This window comes from Loxodonta africana, chromosome 21 (genome assembly GCF_030014295.1).
Source record: "Loxodonta africana isolate mLoxAfr1 chromosome 21, mLoxAfr1.hap2, whole genome shotgun sequence".
Lineage (NCBI taxonomy): Eukaryota > Metazoa > Chordata > Mammalia > Proboscidea > Elephantidae > Loxodonta > Loxodonta africana.
In genome coordinates this window covers 43,103,796-43,122,973 of record NC_087362.1, presented here as the reverse complement: position 1 = coordinate 43,122,973, position 19,178 = coordinate 43,103,796, and the positions used below count along the sequence as shown (strand labels likewise).

The window sequence follows — 19,178 nt, the reverse complement described above, 5'->3', positions numbered from 1 at the left end:
GCTTAGTAGCTTAATTCAACCCATGTCTTTTTCCTTCATGTTATAGGGTTGGGAGTCTTGGTGTTGCAGTGGTTAAGAGCTTCGCTGCTAACCAAATGGTCGGCAGTTCAAATCTACCAGCTGCTCCTTGGAAACCCATTGGGGCATTTTTCTGTCTTGTAGGGATGCTGTGAGTCAAAATCAGCTCGATGGACACGGGTTTGTTTAGTTATAGTGTTGAGTGCGGGTCAAGAGGGGGCTCTGTTCATTGTTGTTACTCAGGGACCCAAGCTGATAGAGGCTCATTTCAGCACATATGCTTCCCTGGTCACTGCAGCTATACAAGGTAATATAGCGAGTCATGCACTGGCTCTCAAAGTCTTTGGAAGTGGCACATGCTAATTCTGCCCACAATTTATTGGCCAAAGCAGATCACAAAGCCACCCTCAACTTCAAAGGGGGTACGCAAGTATAGTCCTGCTGTGTCCCTGGAAGGAGGAAGGCTGGGAATACTTGGTAAACAGCGCTAGTGACCTGCTACTAGGGAAAATAATTAACATATAGAAGAAAATTTCTTTAAATAAGAAAGGGCTTATCATACTGTTAGGTAGGATTGATGACAAAAGACACATCAAGGCATATCTTGGTAACAAGTCTCAACTTTTAGGTGAAGAGAAAAATCTTTTGAGCTTTTAGGCCAAAAGAACAAATTATTTACAAAGGAAAAAGATTCAGACTGGTATCTGATTTCCTGGAAGAAACTAGAAGATGGTAGAATTTCATCTGTAGATCACTGTGGAAAAAGGAATGCCACTCAAGAATTCCTGTACCCAGGCAGGATATCCATTTTTCAGCACACTGCCCAACTTCTCACACACCAAGATCATTCCTGCCTCCAGGACATTCCATTTGCTGATTCCTCTGCCCAAACAGTCTTTCCCCAGGTTTTTGCTCAGTTCTCTACTCTTCAGCTCAAAAGGTCTGCCCCAAGCATTGTATCTAAATTAGCACCACTCCCACACACACATACACACCATCCTGCTTTACTTTCTCTTCACAACAGTTCTCACTGCTTAACACTTTTTCCAGTGTTTTATTATGAAAATTTTCAAAGATACAGAAAAGCTGAAAGAACTTTAACTTATGTATGTTATTTTTTGTTGCATTTCATTTTGATGTAGACGTCAGTACACTGCTTCCTTAATACTTCAGCATGCATATCCTCAACTAGTGTTCAATATTTGTTTGCAGGGTTTTTTTCTGGTTGAGGGTTTCACTTGTATACAATGAAATCACAAACCTTAAGTGGTATATTCAATGAGTTTTGACATATGTATGCACGTGTATAACCCAAAACCCTCTGATAAGAGAGAACATTCCCATCACCCCAGAAAGTTCTCTCACACCCCCCCCAGTCAATCCCCACTCTCACTTCTATCCCCCCCACCACCAGAGGTAACCACTGTTCTGATTTTTTTCCCCTGTAGATTAGTTTTGCCTGTTCTAGAGCTTCATAAAATTGGGATCATATAATATGTGCTCTTTTATGTCCTTTGGTCAGCATGGTTTTAAAATTCATCCATGTTGTTCCATGTGCTATAGTTTATTCTGTTGATGGGCACCTGGCTGTTTAAAGTTTTGGTTGTTATTAACATTCTTATAACTATATCTGTTGAACACTTAATTGTGCTCATGTGGAACCTGTACATAGATCAAGAGGCAGTCGTTCAAACAAAACAAGGGGATACTGTATGGTTTAAAATCAAGAAAGGTGTGCATCAGGCTTGTATCTTTTCACTATACTCACTCAATCTGTATGCTGAGCAAATAATATGAGAAGCTGGACTGAATGAGGAAGAACGTGGCGTCAGGATTGGAGGAAGACTCATTAACAACCTGCTATATACAGATGACACAGTCATGCTTGCTGAAAGCAAAGAGGACTTGAAGCACTTACTGATGAAGATCAAAGACTACAGCCTTCAGTATGGATTACACCTTAACATAAAGAAAACAAAAACCCTCACAACTGGACCAGTAAGCAATATCATGATAAACGGAGAGAAGTTTGAAGTCAAGGATTTCATTTTACTTGAATCCACAGTCAACGCCTATGGAAGCAACAGTCAAATTAGGCAATGTATTGCATTGGGCAGATGTGCTGCAAAAGACCTCTTTAAAGTGTTAAAAAGCAAAGATGTCACTCTGGGGTCTAAAGTGTGCCTGACTCAAGCCATGGTATTTTCAGTCACCCCATATGCATATGAAAGCCGGACAATGAATTAGGAAGACTGAAGAAGAATCAATGCATTTGGATTATCATGTTGGCAAAGAATATTGAATATACCACGGACTGCCAGAAGAACGAAACAAATCTGTCTTGGAAGAAGTACAGCCAGAATGGTTCTTAGAGGCAAGGGTGGCAACTTCGTCTCACATACTTTGGATATGTTATCAGGAGGGACCAGTCCCTGAAGAAAAATATCATGCTTGGTCAAGTAGAGGGTCAGCGAAAAAGAGGAAGACCCTTGGACCAAACATAGCAACAATTATGAGGATGGCACAGGACTGGGCAGTGTTTTTTTCTGTTGTACATAGGGTCGCTATATGTCGGAACCAACTTATCGGCACCTGACACGACAATGTATGATAGTTTTAGTTGCTCCACATCCTCACCAACATTTGGTGTTGTCAGTCTTAAATTTTATTGCTTGGCATCTTAATAGACAGATCAGCTAATGTAAGTATGTATGTATATATGTATGTGTGTGTATGTGTGTGTATAATTGATCGTGTCAGTGTGACAGTCTCCTGATGTCTGCTTGTGAGAAGTTTCTTGACTCCTAGGAAAACAGGTGAACCCCAGGTCCCAGAACAGAGCTGCAGAGGTCAAGTCCAGAAGAAAAGTGTTGAAAGAGGCAAAAGCCAGAACTCCTGGGCCTATCCCCAATCCAGAATATTCTCAAGGAGAGGCTGACCCATACATCAGCCTTTATGTGTGTGTGTACGTGTGTGCGTTTGTGCACATGAAGAGTATACCTACAGCTCTGTTCTTAGGGACACATCTCCTGTGCAGTATAGAAATGTAAAAGAAAATCATCCAGTGTTACCCTTTGTGCCTCCATTTGTAATAAATCCCATTTAGTAGAATTCACAAAGTCCCATCATATTGACATTATCCCCACAAGGATGTGACAAGGAAAGATCATGGCTGGCAACCAGGAACTGAAGGGTAAGCATAGAGTCAAGGGGGTGGTGCTCTCTGAACTCCTATGCTGAGAGGAATCTACATCAGCCCCTTTTTCCCTGGGGCAAGAGGGTCCTACCTGAGTGGTGTGGCTTCCTTTACCCTGGTCGCTTCTTTTGATTTTTTTCCCTTTAGGTAATCCCAGAGACAGGCAGAACTGGGGCAGCCGTTAAAATAGCGCATCAGCATTGGGGAGGGAGGAGAGGGTCAGGTCGGGGAGGGAAAGTGGAGCAACATGCAGCGAGCACATGGTCCTGCCCAGGAAATCAGGTCTTAAAGGAGAAGGTGGCCGTTTTGGAAAACGAGAAGTGTTATCAGTCCCCAGATGATACAGACTTTATATTGCAAGATAAATAATGTAGTGAATTGGGGTGGAGATGGGTCAGATGGAAAGTCCAGCCAAGAGTCCTTGATAACTTGGACCAGTTGCCCCCATCTTTCCTCAGTTGCTCTGTCAGTCAAATGATAAGGACCTGGGTGAAGTCTGGCTGGCCAATTAAACTGACCCAGGAAGATGCTTGATGCACAAGCCCAGGGAGCATTCCTAGGGTTACCTGTTGGTTCACTTAAGAGAGGGTTTGCTTGGCAGTACAAGAGGTCAAGGCCCTGCACCATCTTCTCTTGGGAGCTCTGCTCTCCTGCATAGCCCATTGAATGGCAAACGTTTTACCCACTTAAACAAGACGCTTGTTGAAAGACAGGAAGCAGCTGGGCTCTCTGGTTGATCAGACTCTCTAATCAGTTCTTTTGGCTGTAGAAAAGTTGAGCTGATCTGATGAGAAGAGGAAGAAATAAACGGAAGTTCCATTAGGAGATTTCTCTTGGCTACTCTTGATCGGCGATGGAGGGGTCATGTAGCAGCTTTTGCTTGGTGGAGTCCAACCAGCACAGAATTGGGTGACTGCAGCCAAAGCTTCCTCAGTGCTCTGCCATTTGTTCCATGCCTTCCTCATTGGTTAGATGGGCAGAAAAGGACCAGGAATCAAGTAAGTTCCCTCCCTGCCTCTGCCACAGTCTGGTGGGAGGATACCATGGCTTATGGTGAGTCAGTATCAGACTTTGGCCAGCAAGCCTGAGCTAGCCAACATTTCCCTTCATTTTTTCAGTGGCGGATATTAAAGACACAGTGTGTGCAGGGTACTGCCTATTAGAAGGATATTAGACAGAGGAAGAAATCAGCTGGCAACACCTGCTGTCTGCTTACCTGGCTTCCAGGGTGTGACAGGAAAGAAGAGTCTGTGGTCTCAGATGCATTTAGGGAGTGTCCTGAGACTCAGCCTGAGCTTTCTTTTGAAGGAAAGCAAAGCCTCTCTCATATACTACTCCTGAGTGCTGTGGAATGTTTCTTATGAATCTGACAAAATCATGTGGATTGGATGGTTTTATGGATCTTTGGTTTATATTTCTTGGCATTGCCGATTTTAATTTGCTTTAGACTTTTATCTAAAATGGTATCACTGTTTTCTAGATACTAACCTTCAGATAGCACATGAAGATCACAGCGTTTGTCATTCCATAGGGCTGTTGGTGCTGAATCATGACTGGACAAGTACGAGGAAAGATTGGTGCAGTAGAGGGGTATATCTGTCTTGATCATGAAATGACCTTTCAGGAAGGAAGGTGGGGGCGTTAGCTTTTTCCACTTAGCTCTGTATTTTTCTGTCCCTCTTACCTTTTGCCCTTTATTTTCCATCTTAAAGGTAATTTGCAGACTCAGCATCTTATTACCAGTGCTATAGGCTCAGTGCCAAGTGGAAGGCAGAACTCATTCCTTCCATAGTAAGACAATTTTCAGAAAAAAAAAATTTTTTTTTTTTTAGTTTCAGCTTATGGGATTATCCAGGGCCATGGGTACTTCAGGAGAATTGCTGGAACAATATGGAAGAACAGAAATCAGTATTTGGTAATACTCCCACATTTGTGTAGCATTTTATGTCAATTTTATGTAACTCCTCTTCCTGTCCTGGTCAGCCAGTAGCACAGCGTAGTGGTCAAGGGTATAGATTTGGTGATCAGGCTTCCTGGTTGTGGTGTGTTAGCGCTGCCTCTTATTGGCTGTGTTACCTTGGGTAAGTGACTTAGCCTTCTGAGCCCTAATGTCCTCATCTGTAAAATAGAGTTAATGATAGTACTGCCTTCTATTATGGTAAATGAGAAGACATGTAAAGCACAGTGATTGTCCATAGTAATGACTCAGTAAATGCAAGCTGTTATTTACACCCTTTCCTCACTTATTGACATGGGTAGGTTCCAAAGACCAGATCGTTAGGGGAAATTGGCATTATGCAAAAATGGAGGATGACCGCATCAGATCTCAAAATGGAGGATGAACTGCATCATTACATAACTGACAAATTATGTCGTTACATAACTGCTAAGCTACTGAGAATCGTGGTCCAGCCAAGCTGACATAACTTTAGCCATCAAAACCAGCGTTACTCTTGCCCTGCACCTCTGCCTTGGTAATCATTATTGCCAGACTTATGTCGTTAATGCACAGAATAGTTCAATAGTAGATTTTTTACTATTGTCATAAGTGCAAAATGTTGGATATTGAGATAGTAAGTGAGGAGAAGGTATATTATCACGTGCAAGGATAGGTGCTGCAGAAGTTAAACAGGGACTGTTGTTTCCACATTGGCAGTATGGAAGGTGCCAATAGCAGTATGTCATGCTCTGAAAGTTCAAAGGAGGCACAGATGGAATCCTGCAAAGCTGATCAGAGATGTGACCACCACCCCCTAGCACACTTTGTATGGCCTGTGGCCAGTGTGCCCTTGCCTAGATTCCTGGTGGTCTGTCACCCTCTTGTTGGTCCACCAAATCCTTTCCTGTTCCATCCTCCTCGTTAAGTGCTGCCAGGTTGATATGATGACGACACCACCCTACATTTGATTAGCTTTCATGCTCCTAATCTCATTTGCTCCTCATATGTGTGAGGTGAATTCCCCCATTTTTCAGATGAGGAAATATAAGGCCCAGGAGGGTAGGTTACTTGTCAGAGTCTTGAGGCTGGAAAACCCAGGTCATCTTGGCATTTCCTACTCACAGAATAAACCCAGGTTTGTTTCTTGAACCCTTCCCAAAAAAATCCAGAGGTAGACAATGCCAGTGGTGTTAACCCTGCTTCAGTTAGACTGTAGACGTCTTCCTACTGCAGTGGTGCTTCCACTCCAGAGGTAACATTCCGCAACCCATCTCTTTCTGAAAACTCTGTGGTAAATTCTTTCTTCCTGGATGGAAAGAAATTTAGTTTGGGAGCTAATAAATCTGACTCAAAGCTCTGCCACTTCAGTTGTTTGACCTTGGATAACTCATTGGCCTCCCCAGGACTGTTTCCTTGTCTGTACAGTGAAAGGGACTGTTGTTAGGTGCCAATGAGTCAGTTCTGAATCATAGCAACCTTACGGATAACAATGCAAACATTGCCCCATCTTGTGCCATTCTTAGATCGTTGCCATGTTTGAGCCCATTGTTGCAACCACTGTATCAGTCCATCTCACTGAGTGTCTTCCTCTTTTTCACTGACCCTCTATTTTACAGAGCATGATGTCCTTCTCCAGGGACTGGACCCTCCTGATAACATGTCCAGAGTAAGTGAGATGAAGTCTCACTATCCTCACTTCTAAGAAGCATTTTGGTTGTACTTCTTCCAAGATGTGTTCATTCTTCTGACAGTCCCTGGTACATTCAGTATTCTTTGCCATCACCATAATTCAAATGCATTGATTATTCTTTGGTCTTCCTTATCCATTATTCAGCTTTTGCATACATATGCCAATTTTTCCAGGACATAGGTGTCCAATGACATTCCCTTGTAGACCTTCTTTTGGGTTTACCAGAATGTCTGTAACTCAACCCCTTGTCCTGCACTAAGAAATTACATTAGGATGCAGGGCATTGAATGATGAAAATCTTAAAAGGATAACCTTGAATCTGTCCTAAGTTAATAGAAAATTAGGGGATATGTGGTAACTAAACGAAACCCTGGTGGTGTGGTGGTTAAGTGCTACAACTGCTAACCAAAGAGTTGGCAGTTCGAATCTGCCAGGCGCTCCTTGGAAACTCTATGGGGCAGTTCTAGTCTGTCCTATAGGGTCGCTATGAGTCGGAATCGACTCGACGGCACTGGGTTTGGATTTCTGGGTTATAGTAATCAAGGCTTTTTATTAGTAGTGAGTCACTTTAACACTCACAGTGAATGTGTCAAGGCCTGGTGTAAGAGGACCTGGTCCAGGGCACATCTGTCCTTGTCTGCGCAGAGATCTTTCTGAGCCCTCTACCTTTGCTAACTTTGCAAGTTTAAAGTAGAAGTAGCCTGTGGCCGTTTAAAGTGTTGCAAAACCTTGATCTTTTGAGTTTAAAACAACCTATGTGAATGAATCTCTGGAGAAAATGAGATCGTTAATCTCCCAATAGCTGGTCTTTCTGTGGATTGTAATTTTATGTATCAGCTTGACTTTTAGCCATAGGCATGAAGCAGATGCACTGATGCAGAGGAATTTAGGGTAGACAGAGAGCATCCTCACTCTCCGTAACCCATTGCTGTCGTATCGATTCTGACTCATAGCAACCCTATAGGGCAGAGTAGAACTGCCCCATAGAATTTCCAAGGCTGTAATCTTTAAAGAAGCAGACTGCCACGTCTTTCTGTTGCAGAGCAGCTGGTAGGTTTAAACCACCAGCCTTTCAGCTAGTGGGCGAGTGCTTAACTACTGCATGACCAGGGCTCCTTTCTGTAAAGATTACATCCTCACTCTATGACTTCATTATTTATCTGTCTACCAAGTGGGTAACATTGGCTCTGCAGATTTCTAGACTGAGGTGGAAAATAATCAGCCTGGGATATTATAGATCCAGTTCTACCAGAAAACTGGGAGCGGGCTCCACTACCCCACCATGTTTCTTTTCAGCCTTCTGATTTTGTTAATAATGGATCTGTAACCACCCAGAGAGCAGAAAATACAGCTTTCTCAAAGCTTGGCCAAAGTCCTTGGGCTGGTAGCGTCCCCAAGACTTTTTAGCCAAGAAACTAAGATTCCAAGATCTTTGAGGATGAAAGGGGTTGGGGGAATGGGAATACGCCACAGACAGATGTCTGCTTTGTCCACAGTTAACCAGACCTTGAACGTTCTGTCTGGTTCTGTAGTTCAGTGCATTATTACTGCAGAGGTGGATTTGGAGAAGACTTGAAACAAAGTAGGTCCCTGGTGGCAAAAACTGTTTGCGCTTGGCTACTTAACAAAGATCGGCAGTTTGAATCCACCTTGTGGTGCCACAGAAGAAAGACCTGGTGATCTGCTTCCCTAAGATTCCAGCCGTTGAAAACAGTTCTGCTCTGACACACGTGAGGCCGCTGTGAGTCGGAATCCACTCAGTGGCACTGGGTTGGTGAAGCGAAGTGCTCGTGTGCTCCCCAGGAGTGGGAGCCAGCTGGCTTCCTGTCCCTCAGCACCACCCGGCTGTCATAGTCTTTGCTTTCCCTACAGAATTAGCAAGGCGACTGTGTGAAGGACACTGCTGAGGCTGTGACTGTCCCCTCAGCCCTGGAACAGTGACCAGTCAACACAGGCACTTAGTCTCTTCTGTTTCATAATAGCCAGTATCAAATAACACTGTGTCTGGAAAATTTTGACTAAAAATTAACAAAAGAGTCGAACCTGTACAACAACATCTCAGTGTGCTGGTTTTGACCTAGGAAATCCAAACTGGACAGGTAGGAATCTGTCACAAAAGAGAGAAGCTATAAATATGTAAAATTCGATGCAGACAAAAGATGACTTTTTAATGGCGTCAGATCACTTTGGTAGAATTTAGACAGAACAGAATTGATCCACTTGAAAATAATTTCAAAAAAAGTAAAATGGAAATGGCTTATCTGTGTTGTATAAAAACAGATGAAGAGATTAGATTTGCTTAATGGAGTTAAGTTCAGAAGATTCTCAACAGAATTTTACCCATACTGATACTGTCCTGATGGAACTCTGGATGTATGAGCAGCCCAGACTTCCTTGGGATCGCAAAGCCCTGTATCCACCTGGCGTTGTGAAGCAGCTATGACTCCTTTCTTTGATGGTATTTGGCCAGGCACACATGCATTTGGGAACCCTATGGGCTCTGGAAGACCACCTGCTTTTCACACACTTCTAAAGGGCACCTGCCTTGGCTGTGGAAAGACTCCTTCTCTGGTAGTTGTAAGGGTGCTCTGGGTAAGGGGGGTTGCCTGGTTATGAGGGTGCAGAGGCAGAGCTGGGCAAGGGGTAGAGGTTCCACTAACTGTAGAGATTCCTCCCAAAAGTAATCCCTGCCACTTGGTTTGAGGGCTGGTTGTGAGGTAGAGGGATATTAAACACTTTATTATTCAAAGATTGATTATTCAGGTGCCTTGATTTCATGCCACCTTGTTCCCATTGCCCACCGAACCCCCTTGAGGAAGGATCTGAAAGAAAGTAAAACTCAAATCAGGTATTAGTGACTTCTGTTAAACTTTCATGAGGGGTATGTGATAGAGGACGAGTGGAAACATTGGATTTGGAGATTGTAATAAAATAGCAAAGTTTTGCTGTTCTCCTTAAATGAAGGAAAAATAAGGTCTGTCTAGCTTTTAATTCTCAATGTTGTCTCTGATTCCATACAACTGTACAGTCATTGGAGAGTGTCCACATTTATTGTGCATATACTTGGTTTGGAGAAAACATTTCATTCTGTTTTCCTCTCTTTCAGGTTTCAAGTGCCCCATTTGCTCCAAGTCTGTGGCTTCTGATGAAATGGAAATGCACTTTATAATGTGTCTGAGCAAACCACGCCTCTCCTACAATGGTAAGGGCTCGGCCTGCCTCACCTGCTGCTTTGGGGGGGGCGGGGAAGGGGCAGCCACTGCTTCTGTGGGGAGCCTTTGATGAGGGTTTCCCCAATATTACATGGCTTCCTGCAGCATTTATACCCTGCCTTTTGACAAAAATACCTCAGTGGTAATAAGGAGCCAGACTTTTCTGGGGAACCTGTTGTGGAAGTCAGAGAAAAAGAGGAGTGGGACAAGGAAGGGAGGCACAGGGTCAGGTTCAAGGTGCACTGTCTCTCAGGTTGCTCAATTAATCCTTTGCCCTTTATTCTGCACCCTCAGTTCTTTGGACATCTGGTTGGGAGATAGGGCCACCATTCCTTCACTGTTCACACACCTGACTGTGGTTGGCACCGAGACAGCTGGACTCACTCCAAGAGTTAGTTCTGAGCAGCAGAAGGGCCCCAGAGGGAGCATTGTCTCCTTGGGGAAGGGCCATCTGTCTGTTGGTGGTGGGCACGGAGTAATGGGAAGCCTGATTGTTCTCCTTGTCACTCTGCAACTCTCCAACACCTGATTAAGCTCTGTGAGCATAAGCACAATACTTGGACACCCTTCAGTGATTAAAAATGCTGGCATGCTACCTAGTTGCTCCAGCACAGTCAAGCTGCTTCATACCAGGGCCGTGGTACTTCCTACCTGGGAGGCTGTCTTAGAGCTGAGCAGTGAATAACGGGTAGGATCATGGAGCCAGAGGATTCTGTGAATCCCAAGTCACCCTAACATGGCACCTCTGTGAACAAAATGAGTATAAACAGGGACAGATTACCTATAAGCAAGGTATGCATGGGCTTATTTGTGCTTACTTACTAATCCATCATGCACAATTTCACCTGTTTTCCACCACATCCTTGATGAAACTCATGTCGTATTGTGTACTACAGATTAGTAAGTAAACACAATTAAGCGCATGTGTACCTTGCTTACTGTAAGCCCATACGTACCTTGCTTACTGATACTGTGCTTACCGGTACCTTGCTTATTGGTTAATCCATTCCTGAGTATAAACATCTGCGGGGTATGATATGGGTAAGAATTTGAAGTTAAACTGATTTGAATTCAAATCGTGCTTCCACCACTTACTGGCTATATAATCTTGGAAAAGTTGCTTAACTTAGTGGAGCCTCAGTTTTCTGGTCCATAAAATGGGGATATCAAACCATGTTCATCAGAGAGCTGTGTCTTCTAAGAGAACAGGCACTATGTCTGAATGGGGGTCTCTCTCCAACCGCGGTACAGGACCTGCCTTCTAGGGTGAAAGTCACAGCCATGGTCAGGAAGAGTCCTGTGATTAATCCTTAGAGTCTGAGGACTGTGCTCAAGGGGAACCTGGGTAATTCAACCACATCCTGACTGTGGAAGTTTGCAGGATAGACCCTCCTCACAGGTTTTGGGCACCTGCCCTGATAGCCTCCTCAGACCCGGACTGCTCTTTTCCCCACGCAGCACCAGCCTAGACAGGGCCTGTGGTGCTGCTGGAGAGTTTATCACTTTCCAGATTGCTCCTGGGAAATAATCATGAGGGACCTGATCTACTGAAAGTGTATCTACTCTTATCTCATAATTACTTGCTTGGCCAAAAGGTTCTAGATGTAGAGGGGCCATGCTACCACTTGTCCCAGCTGCAGGCAGTCTGATAAGCTTTGCTCAGGGTGGAGACCAGCTCAGGGCAGGAGATCCTCCCCCTTTATATCCTACCTGGTGTCAGGGAAGCCTCTTCTTTTCTCCAGGGACAAGGGAAGGCCGTCTCCTGGGGACTGGCTGCCACAGTGTCTCTGACTCTTGTCACGTGTTCCCTGGGCTTTCTTTCAGACTCGTCTGTGTGCATTCTGTCGAGGGTCCCCAAGCTCGGCTTTGTTCCTCTTCCCCATCTCTGCTTGGGACCACAGAGGGTGAGGAGTCCTCTACTGTGTCTCACAGCCCTCCCCAGCCATGGCCTCACAGACTGTATTCACTTATCTGTCCACATGTGTGGAGACCTTATGAAGACCTCTTTTTGTCCTGTGGACTGTTGGAGAGAGTTCTCTGTTGACATTGTCTTTGCTGTAGTAAGAACACAAAGAAGCCTCAGAATGACCTCAGCCAGAGAGAGCCTAGCTGTTGGAGTTATCAGGGAGAACGCTGGGAGAGTAGCTGTGGAGGCAGAGTCCTCTTGGGGCCACCATGAGTAAGGGGCTATCACACTTAGAGAACTGGGAAGGTGAACTGCCCATGATGTCTCCAAGCATCTCTTGTCCTCTTCCGGATTAGCCCTTGAGCATCTGGTCTTACCAGCACCAGTCCTCCCCACCAGCAGCCATAGGGGAGGGTTGTCCCTCCTCTTTCACCACTGCCTGCATAGGAGACTGTGGTTGGTGTCCCCTCAGAGGAAGAGAGGTTGGCTGGCTCACCCCCCAGCCCAAGTGTAAGCTATACCAGTCCTATTTTTCCCTTTTCCTCTAATTGAGAGGCCACCTCCTAAGGCAGGTGTATGTCTGGAGAGACTGGAAAGGAGAGGCTTTAAACTCAAGGATGTCTTTGCAAAAGCCATTCTTCTACCACCAGAGGCAAAGTCGCATTCCAATGGTACTATCAGGGGAATTTGCCTTAAAATGAAGAAGATGCTTCAGAAACAATAGTCTGACTCCTCTGTGGGTCCTATTAAGGCAAAAAGTAGATCTTCGTGACTGGACTGCTTATATTCAGGCATTTGTCTTTCCTGAAGATACCCAAACCTTCAGATACGAGGAAAGCATTTTACCAGCTGGGATTTGAAAGCTTGGAGTACCAGTCTCCAGGAGCAACTGCAGGTCTAGGGCTGGTTCTAGTTCCCTCTTGAATTCAGACAATCCTTTTCTATAAACACTAGAGGCCAGGGCTTTGCCATCAGCCTCTTCTCTGGCTCTTTCTTAGCATTGGCATGAATTGACAAGGGTCAGCCTTCCTCCTCAGTTCTCCAGTGGCCGTGGGCCAAAGCCTCAAGTCAGGAGATGGGGGTGTTTATTTTGATCTGTCAGTACCATGTTTTACCCATGATCTCGCATCATCCCAGCCTCTCCTGTTCCTCTGAACCTTTTTTATTTAAAACAAAAAAACTGTGACGAGATTTAAAGAATCTATGTGTAGAGCTCTTGGAATCTTTCTGGAAGGGAACAAGATGAGGCTTTCTTAATGGTGAGAGAGAGAAGTGCCATTTCCTTACGAAGATCTGCTAGACCCTCTGGTCACTCCACTGGAGACTTCCCATCTGCCTACACACACACGCACACGCACGCACACACTTTCTGTAATTTCTGGCACCAATTGGGGAAATTTTTAGAAAATTTACAGTGGCTATGTAAGAAGAAATTCAGTGAACCACCAAAGGAAGAAAGTGGAAATCTCCCAAATGAAGCAGATAGAAAGTAGTATTTTTCTTATTATGAGGGTTGGCCTGAGCAGTGGGTTGGAAGGTCTCCAGTATCTGCCGGATTGAAAAAAAAAAAGAAAAGGTGAGACTAGTTTAACTGGTTTACCTTGTGCCCAGGAGATAATGTGCAGACTAGTACCTGGTGCTCCCAGGGCAAGCACCTGGCCATCAAGACTGGTGACCAAGCTGAACTATACAGGAGGGGCAGGGAATGGTGGTGGACCCCAAAGCACTGATGGTGACGTCCTTTGTTCTGGAGCTCTCTTCCCCAGGCACCCCTGGACCAGGACTCCTGAAAGATGTGCGCACAGCATAGGAGAGAGGAAGAAGTCGGTGGGACCCAGTGGTGTGGGTGGCTGTGGTCAGCTTGAGTGGGCCTTTTGCTTTCTCCCTTTTCCCCACCTGCATTTACAGTTGAGACTTTGGGAACGTACCCTCCAGGAGTGCTCCAACTGTGTCTCTCAAATTGCTCTGCCAGCAGAACGAATCTCAAGATGTGGGGGTCTGGCTTTCCTATGAACAGAAGAGAATCCTAATAGCATGGGGTGGATACAAGACCAGCCAGGATCCCTGGCCCCCGGAGAGTGTGGCTGTGGCAGGTTCCTGTCAGCAGTATATGGAGGGCCTGGCTGTCAGACTGCTTCAGAAGATAGCCTCTCCCCTCACCAGCCCCCCTGCTCCTTATTGTCATAACCCTCTCCTCTTGCCCCCATCTTCAAGGGCTCTTGAGCTGTTAGTTGTCACACAAGCTTTCTTTAAAGGAGAGGGGGCCTGGCTCCTGTAAAAGCAGAAAGGCCTTCTGCCGACACATGTAAACAGGTGCTTATTTGACCTGTTGTGTCTTTTGCTCTCAGAGACCCCTGTGGTGGGCTGGAAGCGCTTTTTCTCCTGACTGGGGAAGCCATTGTGGGCTGGAGAGTTTGCTGGCCCTGCGTGGGATGCTGGGAGCTATTGTTGGGTGCCGCAGCAGTGCTAGAGTCTGGATGGAGTCAGGCAGCTGCGGAGGTGTCCCGATGTTCCTTCTGGGAGGGAGGAGGAAGGAAGGGAGGAGGCAGGCTCACCCAGATTGACTGAGCCTGAGTGAATGAGGACTGGGAGGGAGGAAGCCTGCAGGGCCAATGCAAGGGGGGAGCCAGAAGGGGCTGGCTCTAGGAAAGGGGACTGGGCAGCATAGCTGGGGGGGCCCGTCAGTATGAAGCCTCCAGGCCTCCACTGCCAGAGCTGTATCTGGTTCACCCTCTGGGCTCTTATCACTGCACCCCAACTTGCCTAACGATTGAGTTGCATCTAACAGTCTTGGGGTGTTGGGGAGGGCATGCTGCTGCTGATGGAGGAGCCCAAGGTCCGCCTTTGCCTGGAGAGCAGAGCTTCCCAGATTTCCCAAGAAGGGTACCAGCCAGGCCCGGTACCATCGACGCTACCCTTTCCTGTCCCCTGGGAGCCCGGGCAGTGGCTCTGCAAAGACTGAAGAGGCTGCAAGATCAGGAGGTCTGCACTCAGGCTGGAAATGAGGCCAGGGGGTGGAGCCTGGGTTCCTGCATCATCTGCCAGGGATTCTGCCTCTGGCTCCCACCTTACTTCCCACTGGGCCTTAACTGCCACCAGGCACAGGGAATGTATATGCATGTTCCACTCTGCTGCTGACTCAGAGTTCACAGTATCAGCCTTCCCTCCAGCCAGCAGGAATGTGGCTGTGGCTATTTAGGCCTCCCCACCCCTCCACGCTGCCAGCAGCTCTGGGGACTTTGAGGAGTGTTTCGCCAGAGCTGCCCACAGGGGACGTAAGCCCCAGTGTGGCAGGCCAAGGGCAGCAATGCAGCTCTCTAAGGTCTGGTCTGTTCTCTCTGAGCACCCAAGTCCCTCTGCCACCACCTCCCCCCATTCACACATCCACACAAGGACTTGAAGCTGCTGCCTGTGAGCTGGGTAGCGTTTGCAGCCCAAGGGAAGGGACCCATGTCGCTTGGTCTTATAAGGAAAGGAGGCAGAGTGGTCAAGTGGAAGGAATTGGGCTTGAAGTTACATCTGGATTCAGATCCCAATTTAGCTACCCACCAGCTGCCTGGGCTCATCCAGGCCACCCAACTTCTTTGAGCCGCATCTGGAAGGTGAGGGAGGGCGTTGAAATATATTTGTGAGGTTCCTGGCATATAGGTGGGCCCAAAGACACGAGGGCTTGTTTTTCTCCTTCTACTTTTGTTTGATGGACAGCTGCTGTCAGGAGGGCTGCCCCTGGATCTCCAGGAGGAAGAAGAAATAAATAGTTCATCACCTCCCACCCCCAGCTCTATCACAGTCTTCACACCTCCCATTTTGGTGCCAGAGACCTGGCCCTGCCATTCTGATTTGGTCCCTGGGTCTGATTGCAGGGACAGGTATTTGGCACCCTTGGCCAGGCCAAACACACTTCCAAACTCTCCCTAGTACCAGGAAGCTTGGGGGATGAGGCAGTAAGGAAAAGGCAGAATCCACAAAGGCAGAAAGCGCAGCCTGTTTCTGTGTTCTCATCAACCAGCATTTGTTGAGGCCCTCCTCTGGGTGCCTGGGACACTAGAGGGCCAAACTTCTGTGGGGTAAGGGCCCTTGGCTTTGTGCTATGAAGTCTCAGCCATGACCTCATCCTCACAACAGGCAGCAAGCTCCCATCCGATGAGTGTGGATATCTTGTGGGAGCTGGTCAACATCTACACTTTGGTCTTCCCAACTTCCACTTCCCTGCTAGGATCCCAGGGACATTTGTGGGCTGCTGATTCCCAGAGCCCTAGGGATTAGGACAGGAAGTTTCAGTCACCCACTCAGACCGCTTGCTGGCCTTTTGCTCTTCCTGTCTTGATCTCTGGGAAGAATGCTGCCCACTGGGCACTGCACTAGGTATGGGCCTTGCTGGCTTTCCCAGGCTGTCAGACTCTAAGCACCTGACTCCACCTCACCCCCAGGAGCCTCCAGGCAGCCTTTTGCAGCCGTGGCCTCAATTCCAGTGAAATGTGCTCCCTCCTGTGTACCAGCCTGGCTGGGTTCCTCACATTGCTCAGACCCAGGCTAGCACTACGTGTAGAGATGCTTTATAAAATGTGGTGTGGTGGGATCTATGGTTGGACAAGTCTGAGTCCGTGAATTTCGCCCTAGGAGAAGAAAGTGAATTGCCCAATACCTCTCGCCTTCCCCTAGTGATAATGTGAAAAGGTGAGAGTCAATCCAATCTTGTTGAAGAAAAAAAAAAAAAAGAAGAAAGCCTTTATGCCGTATCTCCACCTGGCTTCTCTTGTCCCAGACCTCAGTCACCCCCAAGGGTTCACTGCTAGAGTTGACTCAGTCTGAGAGCGTGCCGCCTGAGTCGGAAGCTGTTTGAGTCCCAGAGAATTCTACCTTGCTGCTTGGGCTCACAACTGAGTTACCAATCGCGGAGGGGTGGTGGGGAGTACAAGGGAAATCATCCTTAAGTATGGAGTTTGATATGAAGAAAAGAACTAAGATCTGATGCCCAAATACTCATTTATAGATGAAATGCCCAAGACAAAGAAAGTGGAGAAGACATGTCCTAGAATGTCGACAGTATGACTCTGCCCTCTCAAATTTAGAATATTTTTCCTCCGATCCTTATTGGGGTTTTTTCCTCTGATATTTTATTATGAAAAATGTCAGACATACAGCAAAGTTGAGTTTTGCAGTGAACACTTACCCATCACCTAGAGTCTACATTATATTATACTTGCCTTGTCACGTATCTATTACCCCACCTCTCTATCCAGCCGCCAAATCCCTCTTACCCATTAGATGATTTCAGAGTAAAATGCAGACATCAGTATACTTTTTTTTTTAGTAGTTTAAAATAGCAATCATTTATTATTTATAACAAGTCTAAAGAGGTTCTGCAGATCTGGGCCAAGCTTGGTCAGTCTCATGTGTTTGGGTTCAACTGATGGGTAAGCTTGGGCCTGGCTGGTCTAAGATGGCCTTAGCTGGGCAGCCTCTGTTGATTATTTTCCACATTCTTTAGCAGGCTAGCTTGAGCTTGTTCACATGCCAGTGGCAGGATGCTGAGACAGAGGAAACATGGAAGCCTCTTGCGGTCTAGCTCGGAATTGACACAGTCACTTCTGTCACATCCTACCTACTTCACATGGCCAGCTCAAAAAGTGGGAAAACAGGCTCCACCTGTTGATGGGAGCAGCTGAAAAATCACATTGTACTCCAGCTACATAAGTCATAGCTACCAAAAGTAGCAACTGTTATTATTCCTATGTTATAGATAAAGTAACTATGGTTCCAGGAGGTTCAGTATCTTGCTCAAGTTCATGTAGCTAGTAAGTAAAGAACCAGGACTTGCACCTGGCTTAATAGGTAGGGCAGACCAACGAAGATCTTGAGCATGGAAGTAATGTTACCAACAGAAAAAGAAGGAAGGGATCCTTATATGGCTAAATGATGGCACCAGAGAGAAGGGAAATCTTGATTATTCCAGCCCGTTTTCCACTCAAGTGTAGAGAGGTGTTAGGACTTAACATTCCCTCTCTCTTTTTAAAAAATACGGTTTTTGGTCTCAACCCACCTGGAGCAAAGGCAAAGGAAGAACACCAAGGTCACACGACAACTAAGAACCCAAGAGACAGAAAGGGCCACATGAACCAGAGACCTACATTATCCTGAGACCAGAAGAACTAGTTGGTACCCGGCCACAATCGATGTCTGCCCTGTCAGGGAGCACAACAGACAACTCCTGAGGGAGCAGGAGACCAATGGGATACAGACCCCAAATTCTCATAAAAAGACCATACTTGATGGTATGACTGCGACTAGAGGAATCCCGGAGGCAATGCTCCCCAGACCTTCTGATGGCACAGGACAGGAACTATCCCCGAAGACAACTCATCAGACATGAAAAGGACTGGTCAGCGGAGGGGGGAGAGAGATGCTGATGAAGAGTGAGCTAATTAAATCAGGTGGACACTGGAGAGTGTGTTGGCAACTCTTGACTGGAGGGGGGATGGGAAGATAGAGAGAGAGGGAAGACGGCAAAATTGGCACGAAACGAGAGACTGAAAGGGCTGACTCAATAGGGGGAGAGCAAGTGGGAGAAGGGAGTAAGATGTATGTAAACTTACATGTGACAGACTGATTGGAATGGTAAATGTTCACTTGAAGCTTAATAAAAATTAATTTAAAAAAATATGGTTTTTAAAAAATATATATAACAAAATTTTGCTATTTTAACCAATTTCAAATATACAATTCAGTAGTATTAATTACACTCACCATGTTGTGCAACCACCAGTATACTTCTTCATTGGGTTTTTTAATTATAAAAATAATGCATGTTCTAACAGTTAAACAATACAAAAGTATATAAAAGTCTTTTTTCTTCTAATCCTCCTCCCCCTCAGCCATTAAGATTTGTGTATCCTTCCAGACATTTTTCTATGCTTACACAAACATATATGCACAAAGACTTATGTATGGCATTTGACACCTTAAAAAAATGGGATCATCCCTTTATATTGGTCTGCAGCTTGCCACGTCTGGAGTCTAAGGTTGCGTACCAGTGGTAGGCTGCATGCCAGCTCCTTTTTCAGTCTTGAGATTTTTTGTATCTCCTTTCAGGTAGGCCCTTGACTTAGCTAGATGTTAACAGCCAGAGAAAATGACCGCAGATTGTTCTGGTAGCTAGGAAGCTTAGGGTGACTTTTCTCAGAACTCCCGTGTGTGGGCAATTAAGTACTGAATTG

The 19,178-nt window shown here is 46.0% G+C and overlaps 1 protein-coding gene across 2 annotated transcripts in view; it reads left to right on the top strand.

Moving 5' to 3' along the window:
• Positions 1-19,178, top strand: part of ZNRF1 (zinc and ring finger 1) — a 97,471-nt gene that overhangs the window by 73,193 nt on the left and 5,100 nt on the right. For both annotated transcript variants that reach the window (XM_010596824.3, XM_010596825.3), the window contains exon 2: positions 9,950-10,045. In XM_010596824.3, the coding sequence (XP_010595126.1) occupies positions 9,950-10,045 (96 nt within the window). The remainder of the gene's footprint in view (positions 1-9,949; positions 10,046-19,178) is intronic.